At 48.7% G+C, this 22448-nt stretch overlaps 9 protein-coding genes across 9 annotated transcripts; 2 read left to right on the top strand and 7 right to left on the bottom strand.

Moving 5' to 3' along the window:
* Positions 1–198: 198 nt before the first annotated feature.
* Positions 199–2161, bottom strand: FIESC28_00613 (uncharacterized protein; the record flags this gene model as incomplete). Its single annotated transcript, XM_031154764.1, has 3 exons — positions 199–729; positions 779–1077; positions 1126–2161. 3 exons carry the CDS (start codon positions 2159–2161, stop codon positions 199–201), a joined length of 1866 nt encoding a protein of 621 aa, XP_031021207.1.
* Positions 2162–3943: 1782 nt separating this feature from the next.
* On the bottom strand, positions 3944–5221 carry FIESC28_00614 (uncharacterized protein; the record flags this gene model as incomplete). Its single annotated transcript, XM_031154765.1, has 1 exon — positions 3944–5221. One exon carries the CDS (start codon positions 5219–5221, stop codon positions 3944–3946), a length of 1278 nt encoding a protein of 425 aa, XP_031021208.1.
* A 1997-nt stretch (positions 5222–7218) lies between these two features.
* On the bottom strand, positions 7219–8043 carry FIESC28_00615 (uncharacterized protein; the record flags this gene model as incomplete). Its single annotated transcript, XM_031154766.1, has 1 exon — positions 7219–8043. The coding sequence occupies one exon, from the start codon at positions 8041–8043 to the stop codon at positions 7219–7221; it is 825 nt and encodes a 274-aa protein (XP_031021209.1).
* A 1456-nt stretch (positions 8044–9499) lies between these two features.
* Positions 9500–10054, bottom strand: FIESC28_00616 (uncharacterized protein; the record flags this gene model as incomplete). The annotated part of the gene is made up of 1 exon (XM_031154767.1): positions 9500–10054. The coding sequence occupies one exon, from the start codon at positions 10052–10054 to the stop codon at positions 9500–9502; it is 555 nt and encodes a 184-aa protein (XP_031021210.1).
* Positions 10055–11562: 1508 nt separating this feature from the next.
* FIESC28_00617 (uncharacterized protein) lies at positions 11563–14721 on the top strand (the record flags this gene model as incomplete). The annotated part of the gene is made up of 1 exon (XM_031154768.1): positions 11563–14721. One exon carries the CDS (start codon positions 11563–11565, stop codon positions 14719–14721), a length of 3159 nt encoding a protein of 1052 aa, XP_031021211.1.
* Positions 14722–15263: 542 nt separating this feature from the next.
* On the bottom strand, positions 15264–15886 carry FIESC28_00618 (uncharacterized protein; the record flags this gene model as incomplete). Its single annotated transcript, XM_031154769.1, has 3 exons — positions 15264–15583; positions 15634–15696; positions 15748–15886. The coding sequence occupies 3 exons, from the start codon at positions 15884–15886 to the stop codon at positions 15264–15266; spliced, it is 522 nt and encodes a 173-aa protein (XP_031021212.1).
* Positions 15887–16694: 808 nt separating this feature from the next.
* FIESC28_00619 (uncharacterized protein) lies at positions 16695–18348 on the bottom strand (the record flags this gene model as incomplete). Its single annotated transcript, XM_031154770.1, has 4 exons — positions 16695–17818; positions 17866–18097; positions 18149–18205; positions 18253–18348. The coding sequence occupies 4 exons, from the start codon at positions 18346–18348 to the stop codon at positions 16695–16697; spliced, it is 1509 nt and encodes a 502-aa protein (XP_031021213.1).
* Positions 18349–19071: 723 nt separating this feature from the next.
* FIESC28_00620 (uncharacterized protein) lies at positions 19072–21018 on the top strand (the record flags this gene model as incomplete). Its single annotated transcript, XM_031154771.1, has 6 exons — positions 19072–19211; positions 19268–20204; positions 20252–20273; positions 20331–20461; positions 20546–20842; positions 20893–21018. 6 exons carry the CDS (start codon positions 19072–19074, stop codon positions 21016–21018), a joined length of 1653 nt encoding a protein of 550 aa, XP_031021214.1.
* A 202-nt stretch (positions 21019–21220) lies between these two features.
* Positions 21221–22081, bottom strand: FIESC28_00621 (uncharacterized protein; the record flags this gene model as incomplete). The annotated part of the gene is made up of 3 exons (XM_031154772.1): positions 21221–21514; positions 21564–21790; positions 21844–22081. The coding sequence occupies 3 exons, from the start codon at positions 22079–22081 to the stop codon at positions 21221–21223; spliced, it is 759 nt and encodes a 252-aa protein (XP_031021215.1).
* Positions 22082–22448: the final 367 nt, after the last annotated feature.

A 22448-nucleotide genomic window follows, 5' to 3' on the forward strand; every position in this document is an offset into this window, starting at 1 on the left:
ATTGGTATTGGTCATAAGTTCCGCTCCTTGTTCTTACACAGAATGCTCAAATCCGCCATGCGCCATCCAACAACTACCTGCCATGAGTTGTTCATCCCGTACCCTATCCATATACCTAGCCCTTGGGCTATCAATATACCTGACCCATCAAACGCCAATAATCTCGATATGCAGTATCGACCCGTACAAAATCCCCCGTTACTCAAGACCCATTCGTGCCTCGTCGCCAATACCCCATTGTCCTCCAGGCCTACCTTGTTTCTGAATCTCCAAAGCTAACTCCGCACTGAGCGCGCTGGCGTCATCATCGTTGTACAAACTGCTCGTCCTACTAGCTCTACTGTCCCTTCTGGCACGCTCTTTATTGTCCGCTCCTGGAGCCCGTTTTCGCATAAAAGGGGATCGTAGGAAAGACTTTGAGGATGTCGACTGAACTGATGTCGAATGTACTGATAATGAATCGTCTGCCGCTTTGGAGCTCGCGTCATCGTTACTGAGGTCCTCGGCTTGTGTGTTGTCGGTACCGCTTCTTGTTGCTACCATCGTCTCGTTACTAGAGTTGTATGGTTGAGATCGTAATTTCGCTACCGCTGGCGAGTCCTTGTTCTCTTTCTCGGGCTCCTTGGAGTCATTCTTCTGATCGACTTCGACAAGCTCTGCATCGCGATACCACTTTCTCCTTCTTGTCCATCGACCCCAGCCATCGGAACCTCGTTGCCCGTATTGCCACTAGAAACTTGTTAGACACGTAGGATCGTAAATTTATCAAGTAACTTACCTTGTTGTCATAGAATATCCACCCGTTCTGCCCCTCTTTGCCATCATAGTCTACCGGGCCATGGTCGTCTGCTACGCCGTCAACACGCCAGCGACTTCCAGGAACCCATCTCCACTCCATGCGGCTTCCGTCTGAGACGTCAGGTAGTTCGAAATCATCCTTGGCAGGCACAGAGTTGTTATGATCATCTGTCCATGCAGCTCGTTCATATGCGAACAGATTATTAGTCCACCCCAAACCAATCCATCGTCTTTGGTTCTCGTATATGATGAAGGTGAATTTGACACCCGCAGTCTTCCCTGTACCATTCATTCGTCTATGGTTGGTTTGGAAGCTTGTCGTCTTACCAAGAGCCTTGGTAAGTTCCGACTCTTGATGCTGAGCGACACGATCAGGGCCCTTCTTGGCTGCGTTGGCCAAGTCCTTTCGGAGGGGTTGTTCGGGGGTGTCAAACTGGAGACCGGTGATGCCGGCAGCGAGTCTCCGAACTGTGGAGCTTCTCCAGAGAATGGCCCGTGATACTCGGAGAACCCTTGCATGCCAAGTCAAGATGATGGTTCCAGCCACTAGTATTACACGTCTTGTAGTGACGACTCTCCACGGCGGAACAGTAAGCGCAATCCAAATAGGCGTGATAATAAGCAGTCGCATGAAGATGACTGTCAGCGCTGGTCGAGTGGTGGCACTGGTTGGGGTCGTCTGAGTGCTTAGGAAATCCGTCATATCAAGCAAAGGCTCCATAAGCACGTTGCATCTCCCTGTAAGCTGCTTGAGGGTTTCGACGATTTCGTCGAGTGTCTTTTGATGTTTCGTGTTTGTGACCTCGGAATTTCCCCTTTCATGTTTGGACTTTTTTTCGCTGGAGTGTGCCTTTCCGTTTTGTTGGCTGCTCTCGCCGGTATTCTGGTTTGTTCCCTTGGGACCAGCATTCTGACTCCGGGACTCAGTCCACCCGCTACTACTGAGGGGACTGTATCTCCGGCCGTACATGCCGACTATGAGGGCTACTCCGACCAGGACAGGGCCGGCCCACGTTATTACTATATCGCCATACAGAACAACCGCCCAGAAGAAGCTCAATAATAAGAAGCTTTGCCAAGGATCTCCGGTACTCCAAGTAAGGAGTCCTGCAAGTGTATTTAAGGGTAGGAGGAACGGGTGGCTATATGCAAGGGCGCGGGTGATCTGAGGAGGAGTAGCGAGGAGCAGGGGACTCTTTTGGTGGACGAGGATAGTGGATCGACGAGAGGATCGCGAGGGTGTATTCGCAGAGAGGGTTACGGGAGAGAAGCTGGCGAAAGTCGGGGGTGCGCCGGTAGTGGAAGATTGAGGTTCGTAAGAGGGAGGTGATGCGCCGTGAGACGCATCGTCGCGGGAAGACATGGGTGACGGTCCAAGATGCGACAGCCACGGCGTGTCCTGGAAGAAATTTTTTGTTAATAAACAGGCTATTTTTCGAATATGTATGGTGTTGTCGAGATAATATGCAGAGCAATGTTGGTTGTGCGCATCTGCCCGCGTGAACTGAACAGCCGCGTCGCGACGTCAGAGGGTCAAAGTGATGTCGCTAAAGCCAGGGCCAGGCAGGGAGGAAGCTGAGTGGAGATGGAGGGACGCCTGAACGGGACGGGTAGAGGTTATGTCATGGGGCGCCACTTTTTAGCGGCTGGAGACACACGCGCAGAAGGACAACCCGGCAATAAGTAAAGAGAAATGGTGGTAAAAGGGAAGAGAGATAAATAAGACAAATACTTACAAAAGCTGCCATTGACGCGGGTTTTCCAGGTTTCCTCAGCGACTTTGTAAGCCACGATTTAATGGCAGCGTCATCCAGCGTTGAGGTTGCGTTTCCTCTACCCCAGATTGTATGGACCTTTGTATCCGTAGTGGGTGGTTGCTTTTCTGCCCCGCGACGTCAGTCACTCTCAGCTCTGCAGCTGCACGTCAGGTCTCCCGTCTAATCCTTGACTCTTCAAATAAAGACACTCTAAAAGAAAAACAAATTCAAGAGCAAAGGGCAAAAAAGAATGTTGCAAGATGGAATGAATAAAGAAAGAAGCATCGAAAAGTCCCACGTGAGCTTTTCCGGGGTTGGCGCAGTCATCCATTTTCTGACTTTTCCCGTCGGTCGGGTCTTGCTATTGTCACATGCTAATGCTCCATGCCTTTCGGTTCCATTCAAAGCACATGAATCAGGTTCTCGGATTCCGCAACGTCCTTAATCAGCAGGGTCTATCGCTGTTTCTATCCAGTCACGGGATATATCCTATTTCGTCTTTTTCATCTTATTATGTTACTGTGTTATGCCAAGATTAGAATATTATTCGTCTCGTTTCTCTTGTTGAGGATAATTGTGATTCAACCTTTCTATTGCACTTTCAAGCCTCTTCTTACTTGAGTCTAGGAAAGGATACATTGCCTCTTATGTCACTGCCGGCTGAAAGATTGTCTTACTGGTCATATGGCTGGTACTTAAGCATTTCAATGTCTCACAAGTTATACAACGTAAGTATTGCTTCAAAACCTATCGATTCAGCCTCACGATAGTTTATTAAAAGCCTTTGCATAATTGTGAATGCTTTGAGTAGCTGTTGCTACGCTCATATGCAGTGCATTAGTTACTCCTTGATGCAGTTTCACTACGACCTTGTTCTTCCAATGTAGGGCATGTCCAATCTCCCCAAGGTCCATTTCCCCACGGTTCCCTTACCCATCTTATTTCTGACCCTGTATAAGGCCAATTTCTATGACGGCCCTCCTCGTATATTTCTCTACCCCTTTCCTCACATGTGATAATCCCCAGATGTTCCAATGTCTCCGTATCAACATTCGGCCGCTCAGATGCTGGGTCCAATTCTTCCATCACAAGAGTCCCTTTCCCAGCGCAGTACTCGTGGATGGGTTTGGACTTTTCAAATCTCCAATGAGTCCTCTCTTCATATTCTGACGGCATAAATGGAGCCTCCCCATACCGATATAAGAAATCGTCGATTTCAGAATCAAGTCTCACTGTCTGATTCATGGGCCATTCAAAGAAAATCTCCGAGATCAGAATGGTGACTGTCGGTTTCAAGGATCTGTCGCGCCAGCCAGTCTTATCTCTTAAGTCGAAGAGAAAGTCTCTGGGGTTGTATGTCCTGTAAGTTTTCGGCCCATAACGTCGTATTAACTCTTCGCCCCGTAGTCTTCGAATCCAACAGAGCGTAGTTCTAGAGATCGTAGTGAAATCAGAGAATCCAAGAGCCTAATCAGGCTACCTTTATACACTGAGACAGTTTCAAGCACAAGACTATGGAGCCGCTGAGTGAGGCACTCCGGCAGTGTCAAGTTTCTTGGGGTCTCAACGAGGTGCTCTATACGTGCTCTCTCGTCGCCGTATAAGCAAAGGCTCTGTAGGCTTTCGACCTTTTCGAATGCTTTGACAAGGCTTCTGTAATTTTCGTAGTGCAAACTCAATCTTTGGAAGCCCTGTCTTCGTATGAGTGAGTAGAGATCATCAAGTGCGCAACCTTGGTCGTCCATCATGGATGTATAGTCTTCAATTTCGAAGGGAAGGTTGGACTTGTGGCGCCTATACCAGTCGATGTCCCGGCATTCATCATCCTCAACGATGAACTCGGAGACTTTATGCTTGCCATGCTTTGCAAGCACTCTCAATGCGGAGCAAAGGCCACGCCTAAAGATCTGGTACTCATTGGACGGTTCCGTGCTCTTGTCTTTCCATATTATTCTCGAGGTCCGATGGGCATCGGGGAAACCCCGTGGGCTAGGAAGAGGATATACAAAGCCATAGGGGAATGAACGAATAAGCGGTGTCTCGTACCGAGGCATGAACAATTTCCCGTGAACTTTGGTTGAGATAGTGACTCGACGGAGTGAAGGAAATCTGTCGAGGGCATACTCAAAAACCTTCCAATCTGCCCCTGACCTGAGCATCCATCGCTCCTGTTCCAACAACTGGTGATAGTAGTAGTATGATTCCCCCGGCAACATCGCTGCCGCAAGCTTGCGCATCCTATCAAGAAGGTCTGGTCGGTTCGCGACAGTATCATTTCCCTTGCTTTTAGCCAGTTGGCTGATGGCACGACGGCCACTCCACCAGTACCATGATGGACAGCCTAAAGCGAAGTCGAAACTGCCTGTCTTGTACTTGTAGTTGGGCGGGATGGTTGCATGGCATTCAAAATAGGGCTCATCCCATATTATCTCGGTGACACCTTTCCGAAGGTATTCGTGATTCGCCACTTCCTCGACGACATGAATGTTGAGAGGATTGGCGGAGATGAAGACTCGATCCAGTCGTAACTTGACGCAGCTGTCTACGAAGCGGGATGTGAGGCGTAGTGATTTGATGTCACGATTGGGTAGAAAGTTGGCGATGTTATCCACCAACTCTGCTGGCAGAGTTGGCAGATTAGCTGGGGGTGGTCTTTTCTCTTCCATTTTGCGTCCACGGATGTATTAGGAAGATGGTGTTGTTGAAGAAAGATGTGATGAGGATTCCGGTGTGCAGGAAAGTGTATATATAAACAGTCCAAACTTTGTGTTTGACTCATCTTCCTTTTTTTAAATTTAAACTTTTCTCTTACCACTCATATCCAGGATGAATTGAATGACTCACATTCCCTCCTCCGATTTACGGTAGAAGCAATGTCAAGAAGACCATGGGAATGTATGCTGTGCGGTACGAATAGGGGGTACTTGCGCGATGACCTCAGGACGTATGCTCATCCTAACCACCTCCAACTTCCACAATAAGATGCCAAACATTACCCTGGGACATACATAGCCGATTCCTGTAAACACTTCAGAGTGCATATTAGAAACTTTAACAGCCAAAATCATAAGGGACGAAATGAATCGGTCGGTTTCTGCAAGTTCAGACCGACTCTTAGGTCTATTGACTTGCAGAACATTTCCTTTCCTGCCGAGTAGATAGGTACTCTGTCCGGAGGAAAATTACAAAAATGTAGGTGAATTAATTGAATGCATGATCTCTGACAGAGTTCAAGGTTATTAAAATTCCAGAAAAAGAAAAAAAAAGGACATGGTAAACCGCTTGACGAGACGCCTTGGGCCGGCAATGGTACACTAGACTAACCCGGTATATAAGCTGCAGTATCTAAACGCAAATACTTGAGATATACTACTATCGAAATCATTCCATGTCAGATAGATGAGCCATTAGGGTGAGAGCGTATTTATCATGAACCTCGACATAAACAGTCACATGCTTGGACTCAGAGATACCCGCTGACATTACGACATAGCACAAATATACTGAAGTAGTGAAAGCGTCGTTCGACAATAGGGATAGTATTTAAACTTGACTAGTAGCTAGCTAGTTATAAATCCCAATCACAGCACAACCCCAACTCCATCCTTCATATCCATAACTCGTTTCGTCAAAAGTGATGCATCCGTTAACCATACTCAGGTAGGCCAAGGAAAGAAATGCGACAAGTGTCACAAATGTGGTTTTTCGATGATTAAAGTATCAATAGTTTATTTGCCGCAGCCAGAGCAAGTGCCTTTAATCTCATTAGTACTGACTCCGGTAACAGGGATAGAGTTATGTCGACTTACAGCTAGAGCCGCAGTTGCAAGAAGAGGCACCAGAGCAGCCACAGTCGCCAGCCATTGTGAAGATAGTTTGGTGGGTAGTTTGGAAAAAGGTTTAAAAAGATATTGTTTGTTTGTAGTGAAGATGAAGAAGAAAGAATGTCTCTGATCTGGATCATGCAGGGTCTTATATAGACATGCGGCCTTTGTGCGTTTATCTTCAGCAGGCCCCTCCCTGCACAATTGAGGGGTCTTAGAGTGTGATCTGGTTGGTGATCTGAGCTTCTGTTGTGGGGTTTATGTGAGTGATTTTGGCGGTTGGCCTAGAGCAAGCGAGGCCCGCGTGATGATCCACGATGGATGGTTCGAGATTAGAGACAGGGACAGGGATGGGATATCGCGGTAGCATTAGTGTCCAAGATTCGAGATATATATGTCTATTTCCATACCTGGGTTGTCAAACTTATAACTATTTGAACTTATCCAGTTGATAAAAACAGTGAAAAGGCCGCTTTGAGCAGTCTGTTATCTGGTCTTTAACTCGTGATAACGCTCTTGTTGTTGAAGTCAAGGTTTAAGGCTGGTTGCCACTGACACCATCCACCCCAGCTACGCATTGCTATTGGATCGCAATATTCACGCTTATTTGCCACTCTTCAATAGAACTTCTCTCATCAATCGGCAGTTGACATGGAACTTATGCGTATGACCGACGCCAGGGTATCAGAACAATTAGCTGCTGAGAGCATAAGAGACGAAATAATTTGGTTACCTTATGCGATCTTAGACTAACAATTAGGCTACTTTATTTACTCCCCTCAACCTAAGAGGATATTTCATCTGTTGTCTGACCCGATAACTCCTAAGAAACAATAGCTTCATAGCTCTGACTTTATCATGTCGTCCGGCTTGACAATCTTCAACCATTGCCTCAGTTTCTCGAGTGCAATATCATCATGCTTCTTCTCACTAGTCCAAAAGTCTTCCTCAAACCATCCCGGCGTACCAAAAGTCTGCAGCAATTTACCAAAAGGTTGGCAAGACCCAAAGTCAATCAGCACAGGCTTATTCTTCTCTCCCATCATGATGTTGCCCGGGTTGATGTCGTTGTGCGCCATTCCGAGGGAGTGTAGATGGTCTACCGCAGAATTGATGTCCGATAGAAATGAGTTGACATTAAGATCGCTAAGTTTCTCACTCTTTATGAATTGTTCCAGGGACATTTCGTTCTTGTCGACAACAATTCCTGTGATGCGACCGCGCTTTACACGACATCCTTTGTAGTGTGTTATGTTTGGATGGGGATTCTTGGCAAGCTTTTCCATGATGAGTGTTTCGTCGAGGACCTGCTTTGGCGTCCCAAAGTCAAATCCAGGCTCGAATTGAAAGAGGCCGGGTCTCTTGCAGAAGGATGAGCTTTCGTCGTAGTCAAGTGCGATAGTGATTTCAGTGTCAACAGGTAGTTCAGGAAATAGGTCCTTATCAGGCACGGGTTCAAGCGCCTGGACGTAGTCGTCAAGAGTCATATCATTCGTTGAAGCTCGCCCAAAGAAGACGTTGTCATCTTCACTCATCCATAGGAATGTTCTTTGGCGATTGTTTGTCTCTAAGTCATTGTACTCAACGAGAAAAAGGTCGTCAATCGACGTTGGAGTTGCAAGCAGGGTTGGCTCTTGCCCAGCCTGGCCCTTGGAGGCACACATCTTGAGCTGGTAATGTTATCAGCGAGAGCGCTAGTTCGAGTTGAATCAGGAGATCTACCTATAGACAGGACTAGCAGTAAATAGAGCCGGCTATCGCTTGATCAGGCGCAAAGTCTTGAGCCGCAATCATGACCTGACGGGCGACAAGGGTGTTGCACATATTGTCGAGACCTCAACCGGGTGGGTTTCACTCATATATACTGGGCTGACCTGTTCATGTGTATCATCGTGATTGGCCGGTGGGTTGCAACGGTGTTGTAGCATCGATAGCCGTATTCTGGAAGTTGCGCTGCGTGGAATCCCAACGAATGACACCTTGGATGGTAACACTACATATGCGTGACCCCAGAAAGGACCCATGTTGACAGCGGAATTCATCGAGCAGCGGCGTATCTCGACCCCGAAAGCCGTATCCCTTCACTTCCGTATACATAAGCACGTTCCTATCGTCGCTAACATAGGTGAGTTCAAGATCATAGCTCTATCTATTGGATCTCCAGATCAACCAACATTTCTAGATCACAATTTGATGAACAGTTTATCTGAACTTCGACAAAGGATAACATAGTACTTCTAGTTATCTTTCGTTAATTTGGTACCGTGCTCGGAAGGCCTCAGTAGTAGTTTGCAAGGGAGGTGGGTAACAGCAAGATTATTGTCCAAGGACTAGGCTACCGAAGTAAAATAGTCTAAGTTAGTCTAATCTGGCCTAAAATGATCAAAATGTTTCATCTCTTGGGCTTTCAGCGGTTAATTCTCCCGATACCCTTGCGAGAGGGTGTGCTGGTTCCATCTGAATGGAGGTCAGCACATAGTCACTCACCTCTTGAGGATCATAGGTAAGGATGTGCACTTCATGAAACCTCCACTATTCGACTATCTAGAGGTCAGTTCCTTTCAATTATAAATTCACACAAGCCTCTCCGTTCCAGGTAGGCATTCTAAGCCCTTCCTCCAACACTATTGCTGCCTATCACTCAACACAAGATATACACTTCAAACACTGCCACTATGTGAGCCTGTTTTCGCAAGGTTTTCTTGGTTTCATTAACACTGACACGCTATATAGGTGTTCCAAGGCAAACATCAACAAGACGGTTAAGGTCAAGGGAGTGGAGATTATTGTCAAAACTGTAGTTATATATCATACCGACCCTCACGATTGCGGGCTTCCCAACCCTCCTAAGACGTAATGCTACAAGTATATACAACGGGGACAAGTCCTGATAAGGAGTCTAAGGCATGGTCATTTTGCTGCGAGACAATATCGTTCTATATCAGTTTATGCAATTAGTCATACTGAGAAGATAGAAGGGCGGACAACATTCTGTCGGCACAATTGCTCATTAGTTGAGACGGTGATTCCTGTGTCTTGTTCCCCTGTGTTCCTTCTGTCACAACAGATAACAGTTTGAGCTTCTTGTCTTTTGTTGCATGTTCTCAATTTGAATATATATCAAAGAACCATAAGCATTGGCGTCCTACAAGCATCTATGACATATGGTATACCCTCCCATTTGAATTTTGTCATCACCCCTTTCTCAAAGTCCTTTCGATAGTTGAGTTCGAAAATTTCCCCAACAGTAGCCATATCAGCAACTGGTGCTACAGGTTTAGCCATACAAACCTTTTCATTTACAAGCTTTTCAAAGTCTGATGGGCACATATGGCATGCCCATGGTGCAGGACCAAAAGCGCAGTTGTGAGGTCCCTTCTCTCTAGCTTCCTCGGCGATCTCGATTACCCGCTCTTCTAGTAAGTTGCCAAATGCTTCCCATTTTGCTAAGTCGTTAGTCTTCTTCCGTTTCGAACTAGAACTGATATCTTCATCTGCGCGTCTCTTCTTCGTGTTAGCTTTCTGCTCAAGAACTTTGTCCTTTGCAGCTCGTCTTGGCTGAATGCGAGTCGGTTCTGATTTTGATTTGATGATGTCGAGCGTATAGTCTATGAAATGCTTTTTGCATAGAGGTGCGCCTTTGAGAGGCTTCGTCTGGATATTTTTGATTGCCATTTTTGGTGTTGTGGTCACTTGAATTTTTGGTTTGCTCAGACTACATGGGGTTCCGCATGTTTATGTTGGGTGGTCGCTGTTGACTAGCTGACAAAAGAGCATTTTCACTGCTTAAAGGGATATGAACATGCTTTGATTATGTACAAAGAAATAAGTTTGTGATGGTCATTGTTCATAGAATACATTCAGCTCTTCTTATGTCTCTAGGCCTTCCCTTTGTTTGGTGTTCGTTAAGCACTCTCAATGTATTCAACGTGTCTCAACACTCGTAGAGAATACATGTAAGATGTTCCATATTAATGTTCATATATCTAGAACACCTTGAATATTTCCTAAAAGCATCGTTTAGACAATCCAGACAGCTGGCTTTGGGTAACACATGTGAAGAAGTAGCGCCAATCAGCTTATCAGTCAATCGTGCTTATCCGCACACCAACACATGAATAAGTTCTCAACCAATGGGCTCACCCTTATCTCTATTACTAACAATAGTTAGGAGTAAACGATTGCAGCTAGACTGGCAGCGTGGACCGTCGGCTTGCATCGTAAGAAATAAAGATATGGGGTCAATTGTGGCTACCCTACGCCGCCAAGACAGCCAACATTGGATTGGACAATCGAGACCCACAGTCTCCGGCGCGGTAGCTGTATTCCGGCGCTGCCCCGGAGTCGTGACCGGAATTCCGTGGTAAGGCACTTCTGACGGGAGTCTAAAAATGTCACAAGATGCATGGCGTCCTTCTAGAAGGCTTGTCAGGTTCACCTTGATCATCAAGTGTTCTTATCATCACCCGGCCAGACCATCCCGAACTCGGACCCCAGGTTTCGGTTACGAGACCGAGGAAGCAAAAAGAAACCGACCCTTGTTAATTAAGTCTAAGAGGTTGGCGATAACGTCGTGGCTTTGGGACCCACGGCTTCGTTGCCGACCCTGATTAGTCGCAGCGGCAATGCACTGCAGCCTCTAAATTTGACTCAGTGAAAGGGCCCTGTAGTTTAGCCGTTTGGGCTGCGCCGGGCCCGTTGACTCGGTGAATAGCAGGGCGATAGGGACCTGGGAGCTTATCTTTCACCGAGTCACTGGTTTCACTGAGTCAAGAGGGACCAATCACAGTGTTTATCGCGCATTAGTCTTGTGCCTTTAGTTGCCGCGCAGTTGGTTGCGTTTCACCGAGTCACAGTAAGAAAAAAAAAGACCTTCTGGAATTGGGTGAATGCAGATCATGGAACAGATGTACCTCGAAGTACCTTTTTCCCGGTCGCGGGGCATTTGGTTTTTGGAGAAGGAAGGAAAGACCACCGGCTGCAAGATCGGACCATGACGGCCGATACGCCACTCATGACCATTCATGACCGGCCATGTACTTATTCTTAAAACTTCTGGAGTGACCTTAGTTTTTATTCTTGGACACGCATCTCTTTTCCCTTTTCCCTTTCTCTAATCATCATAGTTTAAGTTGTCTGATCTTGAACTGTGAAGAGGGGATCCATTCATCATCTTCATCATGATGTCTGCTACTCGTATCGGACAACGGCTCGTCCGTCAGTCCCGTCGCTCCCCCATCACCCTTCAACCTCGCCTCACACAAGCCATCCGTCTCAATGGCGCCTCAAGGGCATTCTCAGTCACAACCACAACTCAGGCTCCTCGCTTCGTCGAGTCCCAGAGCAGCACCAAGCTGCACGAGCATGAGCTCTTCTCAAGGAGACACATTGGCAGCGAGTCCAATGAGCAAACAGAGATGCTCAAGATGCTTGACCCTCCCGTGAGCTCCATGGAGGAGTTCCTCGACCAGACTATCCCCCCGCAGGTCAGGAGGAAGCAAAAGGGCCTTAACCTCGTTGAGCAGTGGTACGAGGGCGGCGCTGAGGCTGAAGTCCCTGCTAATGGTCGCACCGAGCACTACATCCAGCAGGAGATGCGAAAACTCGCAAAGAACAACAAGGTTTACGAGTCTTTTATCGGTGCTGGTTACTACGGAACTCTTGTTCCTGCTGTTATCCAGCGCAATGTTCTCGAGAACCCTGCTTGGTACACCTCCTACACTCCTTACCAGGCTGAGATCAGCCAGGGCCGTCTCCAATCCCTCCTCAACTTCCAGACTCTTATTACCGACCTTACTGGCCTTGACATCGCCAACGCCTCCGTTCTCGATGAGGCTACCGCCGCCGCTGAGGCCATGACCATGTCAATGGCTCACGCTCCCAAGGGTAAGGGCCAGAAGACCTTTGTCGTTTCCAAGGACTGCCACCCTCAGACCATTTCCGTCCTCGAGTCCCGAGCTGAGGGCTTCGGCATCAAGCTCGTCATTGGTGACGTCCTTGCTGACAACTCCAAGCTCGTCCGCGAAGTCGAGGGTGACCTCATTGGTACTCTGATCCAGTACCCCGATACCCACGGTGGTGTCCACGACTACCAGGCCCTCGCCGATATCGTCCACGAGAAGAAGGGTCTTCTCAGCGCCTCTACCGACTTGCTCGCTCTTACCATGCTCAAGCCCCCTGGTGAGTTCGGCGCCGATATCGCCATCGGTAACTCCCAGCGATTCGGTGTTCCTCTGGGCTACGGTGGTCCCCACGCCGCTTTCTTCGCTACTTCCGAGAAGTACAAGCGTAAGATTCCTGGTCGTCTCGTCGGTGTTTCCAAGGATCGTCTCGGCAAGCCTGCTCTCCGTCTCGCTCTCCAGACCCGTGAGCAACACATTCGACGTGAGAAGGCGACTAGCAACATCTGCACTGCCCAGGCTCTTCTTGCCAACATGTCTGCTTTCTACGCTGTCTACCACGGTCCCAAGGGTCTCAAGACCATTGCTGAGGATATCTGGAGCAAGACCCGTCTCGCCCAGAGCCTCATCCTCGCCAAGGGCGAGTTCCAGCTCCACACTGACGGTGTTCGTGAGGATGGCTCTGTTCTCTTCGACACTGTTACTCTCAAGGGCTCCCCTGAGGCTATTGCCAAGGTTCACGAGAAGGCTGATTCTCAGCAAATCAACCTCCGCCGCGTCGCTGATGACAAGGTTGGCTTCTCTCTCCACGAGGGTGTCAGCCTTGAGAGCCTTGGCAACCTTGTCAAGATCTTTGGTGTTTCCGAGTCTGACTTCAACGCCGCTCTCGAGTCCGACAAGGGCAACTTCCTGAACGCTGAGATCCCCGCTTCTCTCCAGCGAAAGTCTGGCTACCTTGAGCAGCCCGTCTTCAACCAGTACCACACCGAGACCGAGCTCCTCCGATACATCTACCACCTTCAGTCCAAGGATGTGTCTCTCGTACACTCCATGATTCCTCTGGGTTCTTGCACCATGAAGCTCAACGCCACCACTGAGATGCTCCCCGTTTCCGACCCCGGTATCAACAACATCCACCCCTTCGCCCCTGTCGAGCAGGCTTCCGGTTACCAGGCTCTCATCAGCTCCCTCGCCAAGAACCTGTCCGAGATCACTGGTATGGACGCTACTACTCTGCAGCCCAACTCTGGTGCTCAGGGTGAATTTGCTGGTCTTCGTTGCATCAAGGCTTACCACGAGGCTCGCTCCGGCGAGAAGCGCAAGGTCTGCCTGATTCCCGTCTCTGCTCACGGTACCAACCCTGCTTCCGCTGCCATGGCCGGTATGAAGGTTGTTACCGTCAAGTGTGACGGCAAGACTGGTAACCTGGACATTGAGGATCTCAAGGCCAAGTGTGTCAAGCACGCCGATGAGCTTGCTGCCATTATGGTCACTTACCCCTCCACCTTTGGTGTTTTTGAGCCCGAGATCAAGCAGGTTTGCGACCTTGTTCACGAGCATGGTGGTCTCGTCTACATGGATGGCGCCAACATGAACGCTCAGATTGGTCTTTGCTCTCCTGGTGACATTGGCGCTGATGTCTGCCATCTTAACCTCCACAAGACCTTCTGTATCCCCCACGGTGGTGGTGGCCCTGGTGTCGGTCCCATTGCTGTCAAGAAGCACCTCGCTCCTTACCTCCCTGGTCACCCTGAGATCGATCCTCAGCGCGTTGGTGCTGAGCGTGACAGCACCGCTGTTGCTCCCATTAGCGCCGCTCCTTGGGGTAGCGCCTCCATCCTGCCCATCAGCCACACCTACATCCTCATGATGGGTGGAGATGGTCTTACCAAGCAAACTGGTACCGCTCTTCTCAACGCCAACTACATCATGTCCCGTCTCCTTCCCCACTACAAGGTTGTTTACACCAACGCTCAAGGCCGATGCGCCCACGAGTTCATCCTTGATGTCCGACCTTTCAAGGACACCGCCGGTGTTGAGGTTGCCGACATTGCCAAGCGATTGGCTGACTACGGCTTCCACTCTCCTACCATGAGTTTCCCTGTTTCCGGAACCCTCATGATTGAGCCTACAGAGTCTGAGTCCCGAGCTGAGCTCGACCGCTTCTGCGATGCCCTCATCCAGATCCGCAAGGAGATTGCCGACGTCGAGTCTGGCAAGGTTCCCCGCAAGAACAACCTCCTCACCAACGCCCCTCATCCCCAAGAAGACCTCGTCTCCTCCGAGTGGGACCGCCCCTACACCCGTGAGGAGGCCGCCTACCCCCTTCCCTGGCTCCGGGAGAAGAAGATGTGGCCTTCTGTCGGCCGAGTCGACGATGCCTACGGTGACACCAACCTGTTCTGCACATGCCCTCCTGTCGAGGGATCTGAGAACTTGTAAAGAGGAAATAATGGGATTTGAATAGTTTATTAGCGATTTGTATTTTCTTTAATGAGGCGAGGAAAGAGATATCATATTCAACCATGATGGGGTTTGAGTTTCTTTGCATTTGGAATGGTTTATTGGAAAGCTATTCAACTATGGCGAAATGATCTCTGTATTGGCGGAGTTTTATGCGAGATATGATGATTGGATTTTCTAGAGAAAAAGTTCTAAAACTGCCTAGATCAATTTATGAGTTAAAATATTTGAACCATCTTCTTAATCAGTGAATAGACAAATATACGAGGGTTGTTTGTAGAACCTGTTATGAATAGACAGAGCTACTCAACGTTAGTGGGAAACATTAAACATAGCACATGCTGCGTCTCCCACACGCTGTGGACATTTCTACAACGATAAGACTACTACTGTACGTTAAAAACACGACTTAAGATTTTGTGGAAAAATTGTAAAGTGAATTCCTTGTTGAAAAGTCTCTTGATATCTTGCTTTAAATCACATGCATTATTTTGTTAAAACTACCCAAAAGCATCGCTCGTTTAGTGCTCCTCCTTGATATGCTCAGCATAAGCAGCCTCATCCATCAAACCGTCCAAAACTGAAACATCCTCAGCTTCAACCTTGATCAACCAGCCCTCCTTCTCAGGGTCCTTGCCCAGATCGGCAGGTGTCTCAACGATGGGGTCGTTGGTCTCGACGACTGAGCCAGAAACGGGAGAGTTGATGTCAGAAGCTGACTTGACGGACTCAACGCTGCCAAAGGACTCGCCCTGGGTGGTCTCGTCACCTACTGCGGGGAGTTCCACGTAGACGACATCGCCGAGAGCCTCAGCGGCGTAGTTGGAGATTCCAATTGTGCCTGAAAAATGTCAATTCAGTGTTGATTGGAAATGTGAGGTGAGAACTTACAGGTCTTGCCGTCGGCGGCTACGTCAATCCACTCGTGGCTCTCAGTGTATTTTCTAGCAAGGACTGCGATGTGTTAGATCAATTGAATAGACACAGAAGTCAATTGAGACCCACGGTTCATGGAAACTGAGAAGCATCGTCGGGGAGCAATGTTGTTGGCTCTGCAGGTGAAAGCGGCCTTGGGAGCTCGGAGAGCAGTAGATCGGAGCTTAGAGGCAGAAGCCCAAGCTTGACGAGCAAAGATACCAGACATTGTGAGTTGATTGAGACGTGTGATTGAATTGGTTTGATTTGGTGGTGATGGTGTTGAGAGTTTAGTATGGTGATGATGATTTTAGCTGACCTTGTCCCTCATTTACTAAGTTACCACTCCCTCCCATCCGTCTTCGGCGGCGCTCCGTGTCTGACCTTGGCCAAAGTACCTCGGAGTCACTGTCCGGCCCCAGTAAAGAAGGCGTTTTTCGTAGCGTCATGAGTTGGAGATGGGCTCCATGGAACAGGGGGGTCATCAGGCCATGATGGTACTTCTGATACCCCACCAGAGAAAGTACAGGTACATGCTATCTTTTCCCATGACAACCGTTTTGGGAGCGGGTACTTGTTTGTACCTGTAGACACTACTTTCATCTTTCACTGAGTCATGTATAGATAAACCCCAGATTGAATGCAAAGCTTTGGCCTTTGGTTTTTTTCTGGGTATGCGGGGAAAGCTCTTGAATGGAATTCCGAGGATTGGAAGTTTTCGGAGTTTGGGAACGGAACTTGAAGTGCAGCAATTTTTATCATGTAATTTTGACTCAATTGGGATGAAGTTGGTAATTGGGGCATGTGAACGAAGGATTGGTGTGACCACTGGTGTGTTGGTGATTACGCGCGTATTACAAGTTAATTAGAACATCATGAGATAAGAGACCAAGGCATGAGGATGCAGTACAACAACAAAATACAAGTTCGTGATACTCAGATAAATATTGTTTGAAATCTTATTGAATGTCGATTCTGCTATGAATAAACTATTTTACCAACGCCAAAAATGATCTTGCTACCTCTCATTAAAAACATCATGACTTGAGCCAAGGCTGGGGGAATCCTCCAACCCACTCAGCAACCTCATCCCGTAGCGCAGCAATCTCCTTGACATTAGATCCGTCGCCCAAGTACTCAAGGAAGTTCTTCACAGTAGCAGGGTTCTTGGCGCCCTTGGCCTCGGCGGCAGCACGGGCATCCTTATCAACCGCGAGGGTGATCTTCACTCCGCGGTCCACAATATCGGCCACGCGCTTAAAGTCCTCGCCGTTGAAGCCGCGTGTTGTCATGGCGGGTGTGCCGAGACGGAGACCGCCTGGCTTAAGGGCGGAGCGATCACCAGGGACGGTGTTCTTGTTGCTCGCGACGCCCACGAGCTCGAGAACGCGCTCGACACGGGCGCCATCAATTCCGTTGGGCTTGAGGTCGACGAGGACAAGGTGATTATCTGTGCCGCCGGAGACAAGCTTGTAACCAAGGTCGCCGAGCTGCTTAGCCATAGCCTGAGAGTTCTCGAGGACCTTGACTTGGTAGTCCTTGAACTCGGGGGTCTGAGCCTGCTTAAGAGCGACAGCGAGAGCGGTGATGGTGTGGTTGTGAGGACCGCCCTGGTGTCCTGGGAACACAGAGGCGTTGATAGGACCCTCAAGGTCGTACATAATCTGCTTGCCCTTCTTATCTGTGCTTCGCACGCCCTTTCGGTAGAAGATCATGGCACCACGAGGTCCGCGCAGGGACTTGTGGGTAGTGGTCGTAACGATATCAGACTCGTCAAAGGGTGTTCCAATAACACCAGCAGCGACAAGACCGGAAACGTGAGCCATATCAGAGAGAAGGTAAGCACCAGCCTCGTCGGCGATGGCACGCATGCGAGGGTAGTCGATGAGGCGGGAGTATGCGGATGTACCTGCGACGATGACCTTGGGGCGGTACAGCAGGGCGTTCTCGCGCAGCTTGTCGTAATCGATCAGGCCGGTCTCCTCGTTGAGTCGGTAGGGGAAGGTCTCGTAGTACTTTGAGATCATGGAGATCTTCTTGCCGGGAATCTGGTAGCCGTGGGAGAGATGGCCTCCGTGGGGAAGGTCAAGACCCATGATTCGGTCGTGGGTGTTGAGGATGGCCGAGTAGGCGTAGAGGTTGGCGGGAGATCCAGAAAGGGCTTCACGATGTTAGCATTGGTCATGATGAGGGAAGAACAACACTTACGCTGAACGTTGACACCCCACTTCTCAGGATCGAGACGGAAGGTCTCGAGGGCTCTGCTTTGGCAAAGGCGTTCGGCCTCATCGATGTGCTCATTGCCTCCGTAGTATCGTGCTCCTGGGTAGCCCTCGGAGTACTTGTTTTGCATAACACTGCCTAGGGCATCGAGAACTGATCGGGAGGTGAAGTTTTCGGAGGGGATGAGGTTGATGAAGTGGTTCTGGCGCTTCTCTTCCTAGGTTGGGGTCAGAGGATGTCAATTGATAGTAGGAGTAGGAGAACGTACACGCTTGAGGATGGCGTGAATCTCAGGGTCACCTTGCTCAAGGCTTGAGCCGAGGAGCTGTGAATGTCAGTTACCATTGTGCATAGTTGATAGAGATGACTTACATCCTTCTGAGTAGCAAAGGTTCTGGAGGTAATGCGCGTAGCCAGAGAAGGCTTGCTGCGAAGGCATTGCTGCCGGAGAACTCTCATGTTCATCATGATTGCTATGAGATGGTGGGTATCGAGGATGAACTGCAAAAAGAAAAAGTAAAAGATGAAATCAGACAAGTTACAGTAACAACTTCTCGAACAATGGCTTCGAAACTAAAGAAGGCAGCCCTTAGATCTAATAAAGAGTGTCTGACATGTTTGCCGCTTCGGCTCATGAGTTCCAGGATCGGAGCATGAGATTCAAGGATGCCCAAAAAGGTACGTACCCCGGCGGCCGGCTTAATGTCACCGAGTCAATCTTATCAGAAACGTCACTGAGTCGAGGAGAAGGAACCGCCCGGAGAATGGATTATGGAGGGGTTGGGTTCCACATGACCCTCGGAGGATTGTCATGGAGGGCCGGAAGTGAGTTACCTCGAGGTACTTTGTTAAGTCTACAAGGTGGCTTGCTTTGACTCGGTGAAGAGAGAGAAGAGAGACTAAGAGGAAGAGGCAAAATGGAAGGTGTAGGGTAAACTAAGCTAGTCTAGCGTGTTAAGGAGATAAGATTAGTGGAGAGATACAGTAATTTAGAAGGCTTCTCCCTCTGTTATTCCAGTTCTTTATTCCCCGCAAACAAAAAATAGAGACTCCACTCGCTTATTCCGGAGCCACGATCCGATTTACGGCCACTGCGCTGCATTGCATCTTTCACGTAACCGCGCCGCGCTCACAGTACAGTACAACCTAGTACCTTTCACCGAGTCTGTGGTCTGTCCCGTCTGTCCCACAATGTCGCCTACAAACCAAAACACAACCCCTTCCTCAGGCTCAGGCTCAGGTATAGCCACAGCCATGCGTCCTATGCCTATAATCCGCAGCAGGACAGGCTGCTTTACCTGTAGGAAGCGCAAGAAGAAGTGTGACGAGAGGTACCATAGATCCAGTCTAAAGTGATAACTCTTCCTCTAACTTACGTGAAATGTAGTAAACCTATCTGCAGCGGTTGCAAACGCAATAAACTCGACTGTATCTGGCCAGATCCTGCTGCTTCTGCCCCTAGTAATTCGTCATCAACTTCATCTGCCAAGGTAGCAGCAGCAGTATCCCGGTCATCACGACCCTCATTTGGTGCTTCCTCAACAGGCTCTCAAACAAGCATTTCCTCTTCACTACGCCGCAGTCAGGACCGTGATCATGAATATGACCAAGGTCAAGGTCGTGACCCGCACTCGGCCACTGACCCCGTGCTACCGGACTCGGCGCCGGACCAAGACCGAGCTTTTGCTGATAACCCCGGCATCGTTATTCCCCATAATGGCGACAGTTCTCCGGTGTCTGGGGATACTCACATGATCGATGCTCATGATACTCAAGTGGATGATGATGATCATGATGCTGAGACTGTCGTTAACGATAACGCTGATCACCAGCCTTCACACTCACCGTCGTCATCAGCTTCATCAGAATCTCCAACGGCTATAACGACATATGATCCAGATACTGCCAATGCCATCACTCTCGCGTTGCCGCCTTCTCCAGAGGGAGGACTGCCACTCAATGGAGTCATCACTATGCCAATGTCGATGCTGCCAGAGCAGGGACATCATTCATATGAGCTGCTGAGTTACTACCTGGATCGAACAGCCAATAGTATGGGCAATGGCTCTACAGATGTGAATCCCTTCATATCAAAACTCATACCGCTGGCCTTCTCAAAACCGCTCGTGCTACAACTCATCCTCGCGCAAAGCGCTGCTCACCGCCAGGCGTCAGCAGAACGTCATCCAAGTGATGAGATTGCACAGAGATACTATACAGACTCATTACGGATGTTCAGGAATGTGGTCGATGAATATGTGTCTGGCAATGCTGAGAACACACTTGTATTGACTGTCGGGAGTTTAATTATGTGCTTGACTGAGGTTCGTAGTTCCGGTGTCTCTTCTAGGAGTAAGCTAACATGTGCCAGGTTGCTAAAGGCGATATTCATGGTACGATATTTGACCATCTAACAGCATCAAAGTCATTAGTGAGCACGTTACTCACAGGAGCACAAAACCATTTATACGACGATTTACCCGACTTTCTCATCGAGTATTACATGCACATAGCAGCCACAAGCATGATCTCGATAGACCCGCAGTACAACTCTCAATCACTACTCAGCCCGGATATAGAAGTAAGAGCCAGGAACTTAGTCGCAAGGAAGTATGTCGGACAATTATGCGGATGCTGGCTCGAACTACTCATCCTCATTTCTCAGATCTTCCATCTGGGACAGGTCATGTCGTCGCCGACGGTAGACAGCGCTATATCGCCAAGTCCTGATAACATTGTCAACTTTGCGTTTCTGCAATCTCAAGTAATGGCTTTCTATCCAGACCCCTCAGTCACACCATATACGCGTCTTGCAGGATTAGTCTGGAAACAAGCTGCCCTCTTATATCTCTGGACAGTCCTGGGCAAACCACATCAACAACCAGAAGGAAGCTTCCAACGCGCCCTGGTCGAATCCGCAGTCGCCGAAGCAGTAACACTCCTCGATCAATTCCCTGCCACAGTGAGAATAAACACAAGTCTCTGCTGGCCGTTAGCTGTTATTGGGTGCAGCACATCCGACCCCTCAGTCCAGCAAGTTTTGAGGACGCGACTGCAGACGATGCTGGATACCATCGGTCTTGGAAATATGAAGCAGACGTTGGTGCTGTTGGAACATATTTGGGAGCAGCCGCCTGAGCAGGTTAGTCCGTGGATGTTGTGCAGGGCGATGCGTGAGCGTCAGATCTGGATATCTTTTGCGTGAAAAGGACACTGTTATTCTTAGATACCCGCCTCGATTATGTATAGAGTCCTCGGGGCACATGCAATACAGCTGACCACGTTCTACAACGCCAACACCGTAGTGCTCTCTTACATGTAATCATCAATATGTCAAGATCTATTGCTTGCTGAGTAGAATATCCCACATCTTGGCCGCCACCAAAACACCATCATGAGCCGCCCTAGCCCTCGTAATACCCTCCTCATACATCTCCTTCGAAAAGACCTTTTGATCATATCTCGCCTTCATGATCTCCTCCATGATAAAATCGTCAAATTCGGGATGAGCCTGGGTCGTCATAATACGACCAGGCTTGTAAAGTCCTTGGATTTCACATTTTGAGCTGCTTCCTAGACTGACTAGACCTTCGGGGACTTCTAGAACTGCGTCTCTGTGCATTTGGTGAAGGCCCTGTAGTCATGTTAGCGAGTTGATGGTTTGGTGGATGGGGATTGCTTACAAGGGATGGGACGCCGAGGAGCTTCTGACCGGTTTCGTTGAGCTCGACTCTATCGACGCAGACTTCCCAACCACCTGGGCTAACAGCGACCTTCGCACCGAGTGCTCGAGCGATTATTTGATGACCGAAGCAGATTCCCACGATTGGTATATCAGTGGAGGTATAGACCTTCTTGACATAGTCGACCAGCTTCAAAATCCAAGGATCATCGTTGAAGGATGTATGTTCTAAAACCTAAGTCAGCTTTTTCAAACTCGGTTCAATGAGAGGAGATACTTACTGCTTCCTGTCAACAAGAACCCATCAACATCCTCAATGTTGGGATATTCTTGAGCTGTGACAACGTCCCATTTGCTAATCTCATAGTTCACATTCTTTCCCTTATCACCCAACCCTTCATGCTTTAGGCCCTTATCCATAAGATCTCGAAAGACATCTCCGTATGTACCACGCTTTCCATTAACGGCAGGAATGGGAGTATCGCATTCCAAGACACCGAGTCTAAAGTTGCGTGTCATTTTGAAAGATCATATAATGTGAGAATAATTGGTGAAAATCGAAGAACAAGATTGTTTGATAATGGAATCTGCAGTGCTGCGGCGAGTCTTTAAGTGGTTACATATATGACTTCAACCCCCACTAATAAGCGATCTCATGACCGGTTTCATAATATGTGACACTTGTTTGAGTAATGTTAGCCGAATTGGCGGATTGTATGCTTATTGGACTTGAGTTGCGCTGGTGGATGGGTTGTTCGGTCCGCGGTGGATAGCCGCGCTTTACCGCGCCTCCACAATGACTCGATTGTATCGCGGTGAGCGGCAGTTGCGATATCATCAACAAGATAAGTGATAATATGACAATTCTTTGTTAAAAGTTAGAGCC

Source organism: Fusarium coffeatum, assembly GCF_003316985.1.
Source record: "Fusarium coffeatum strain FIESC_28 chromosome Unknown BRIP53273_contig_15, whole genome shotgun sequence".
In the NCBI taxonomy this organism is placed as follows: domain Eukaryota; kingdom Fungi; phylum Ascomycota; class Sordariomycetes; order Hypocreales; family Nectriaceae; genus Fusarium; species Fusarium coffeatum.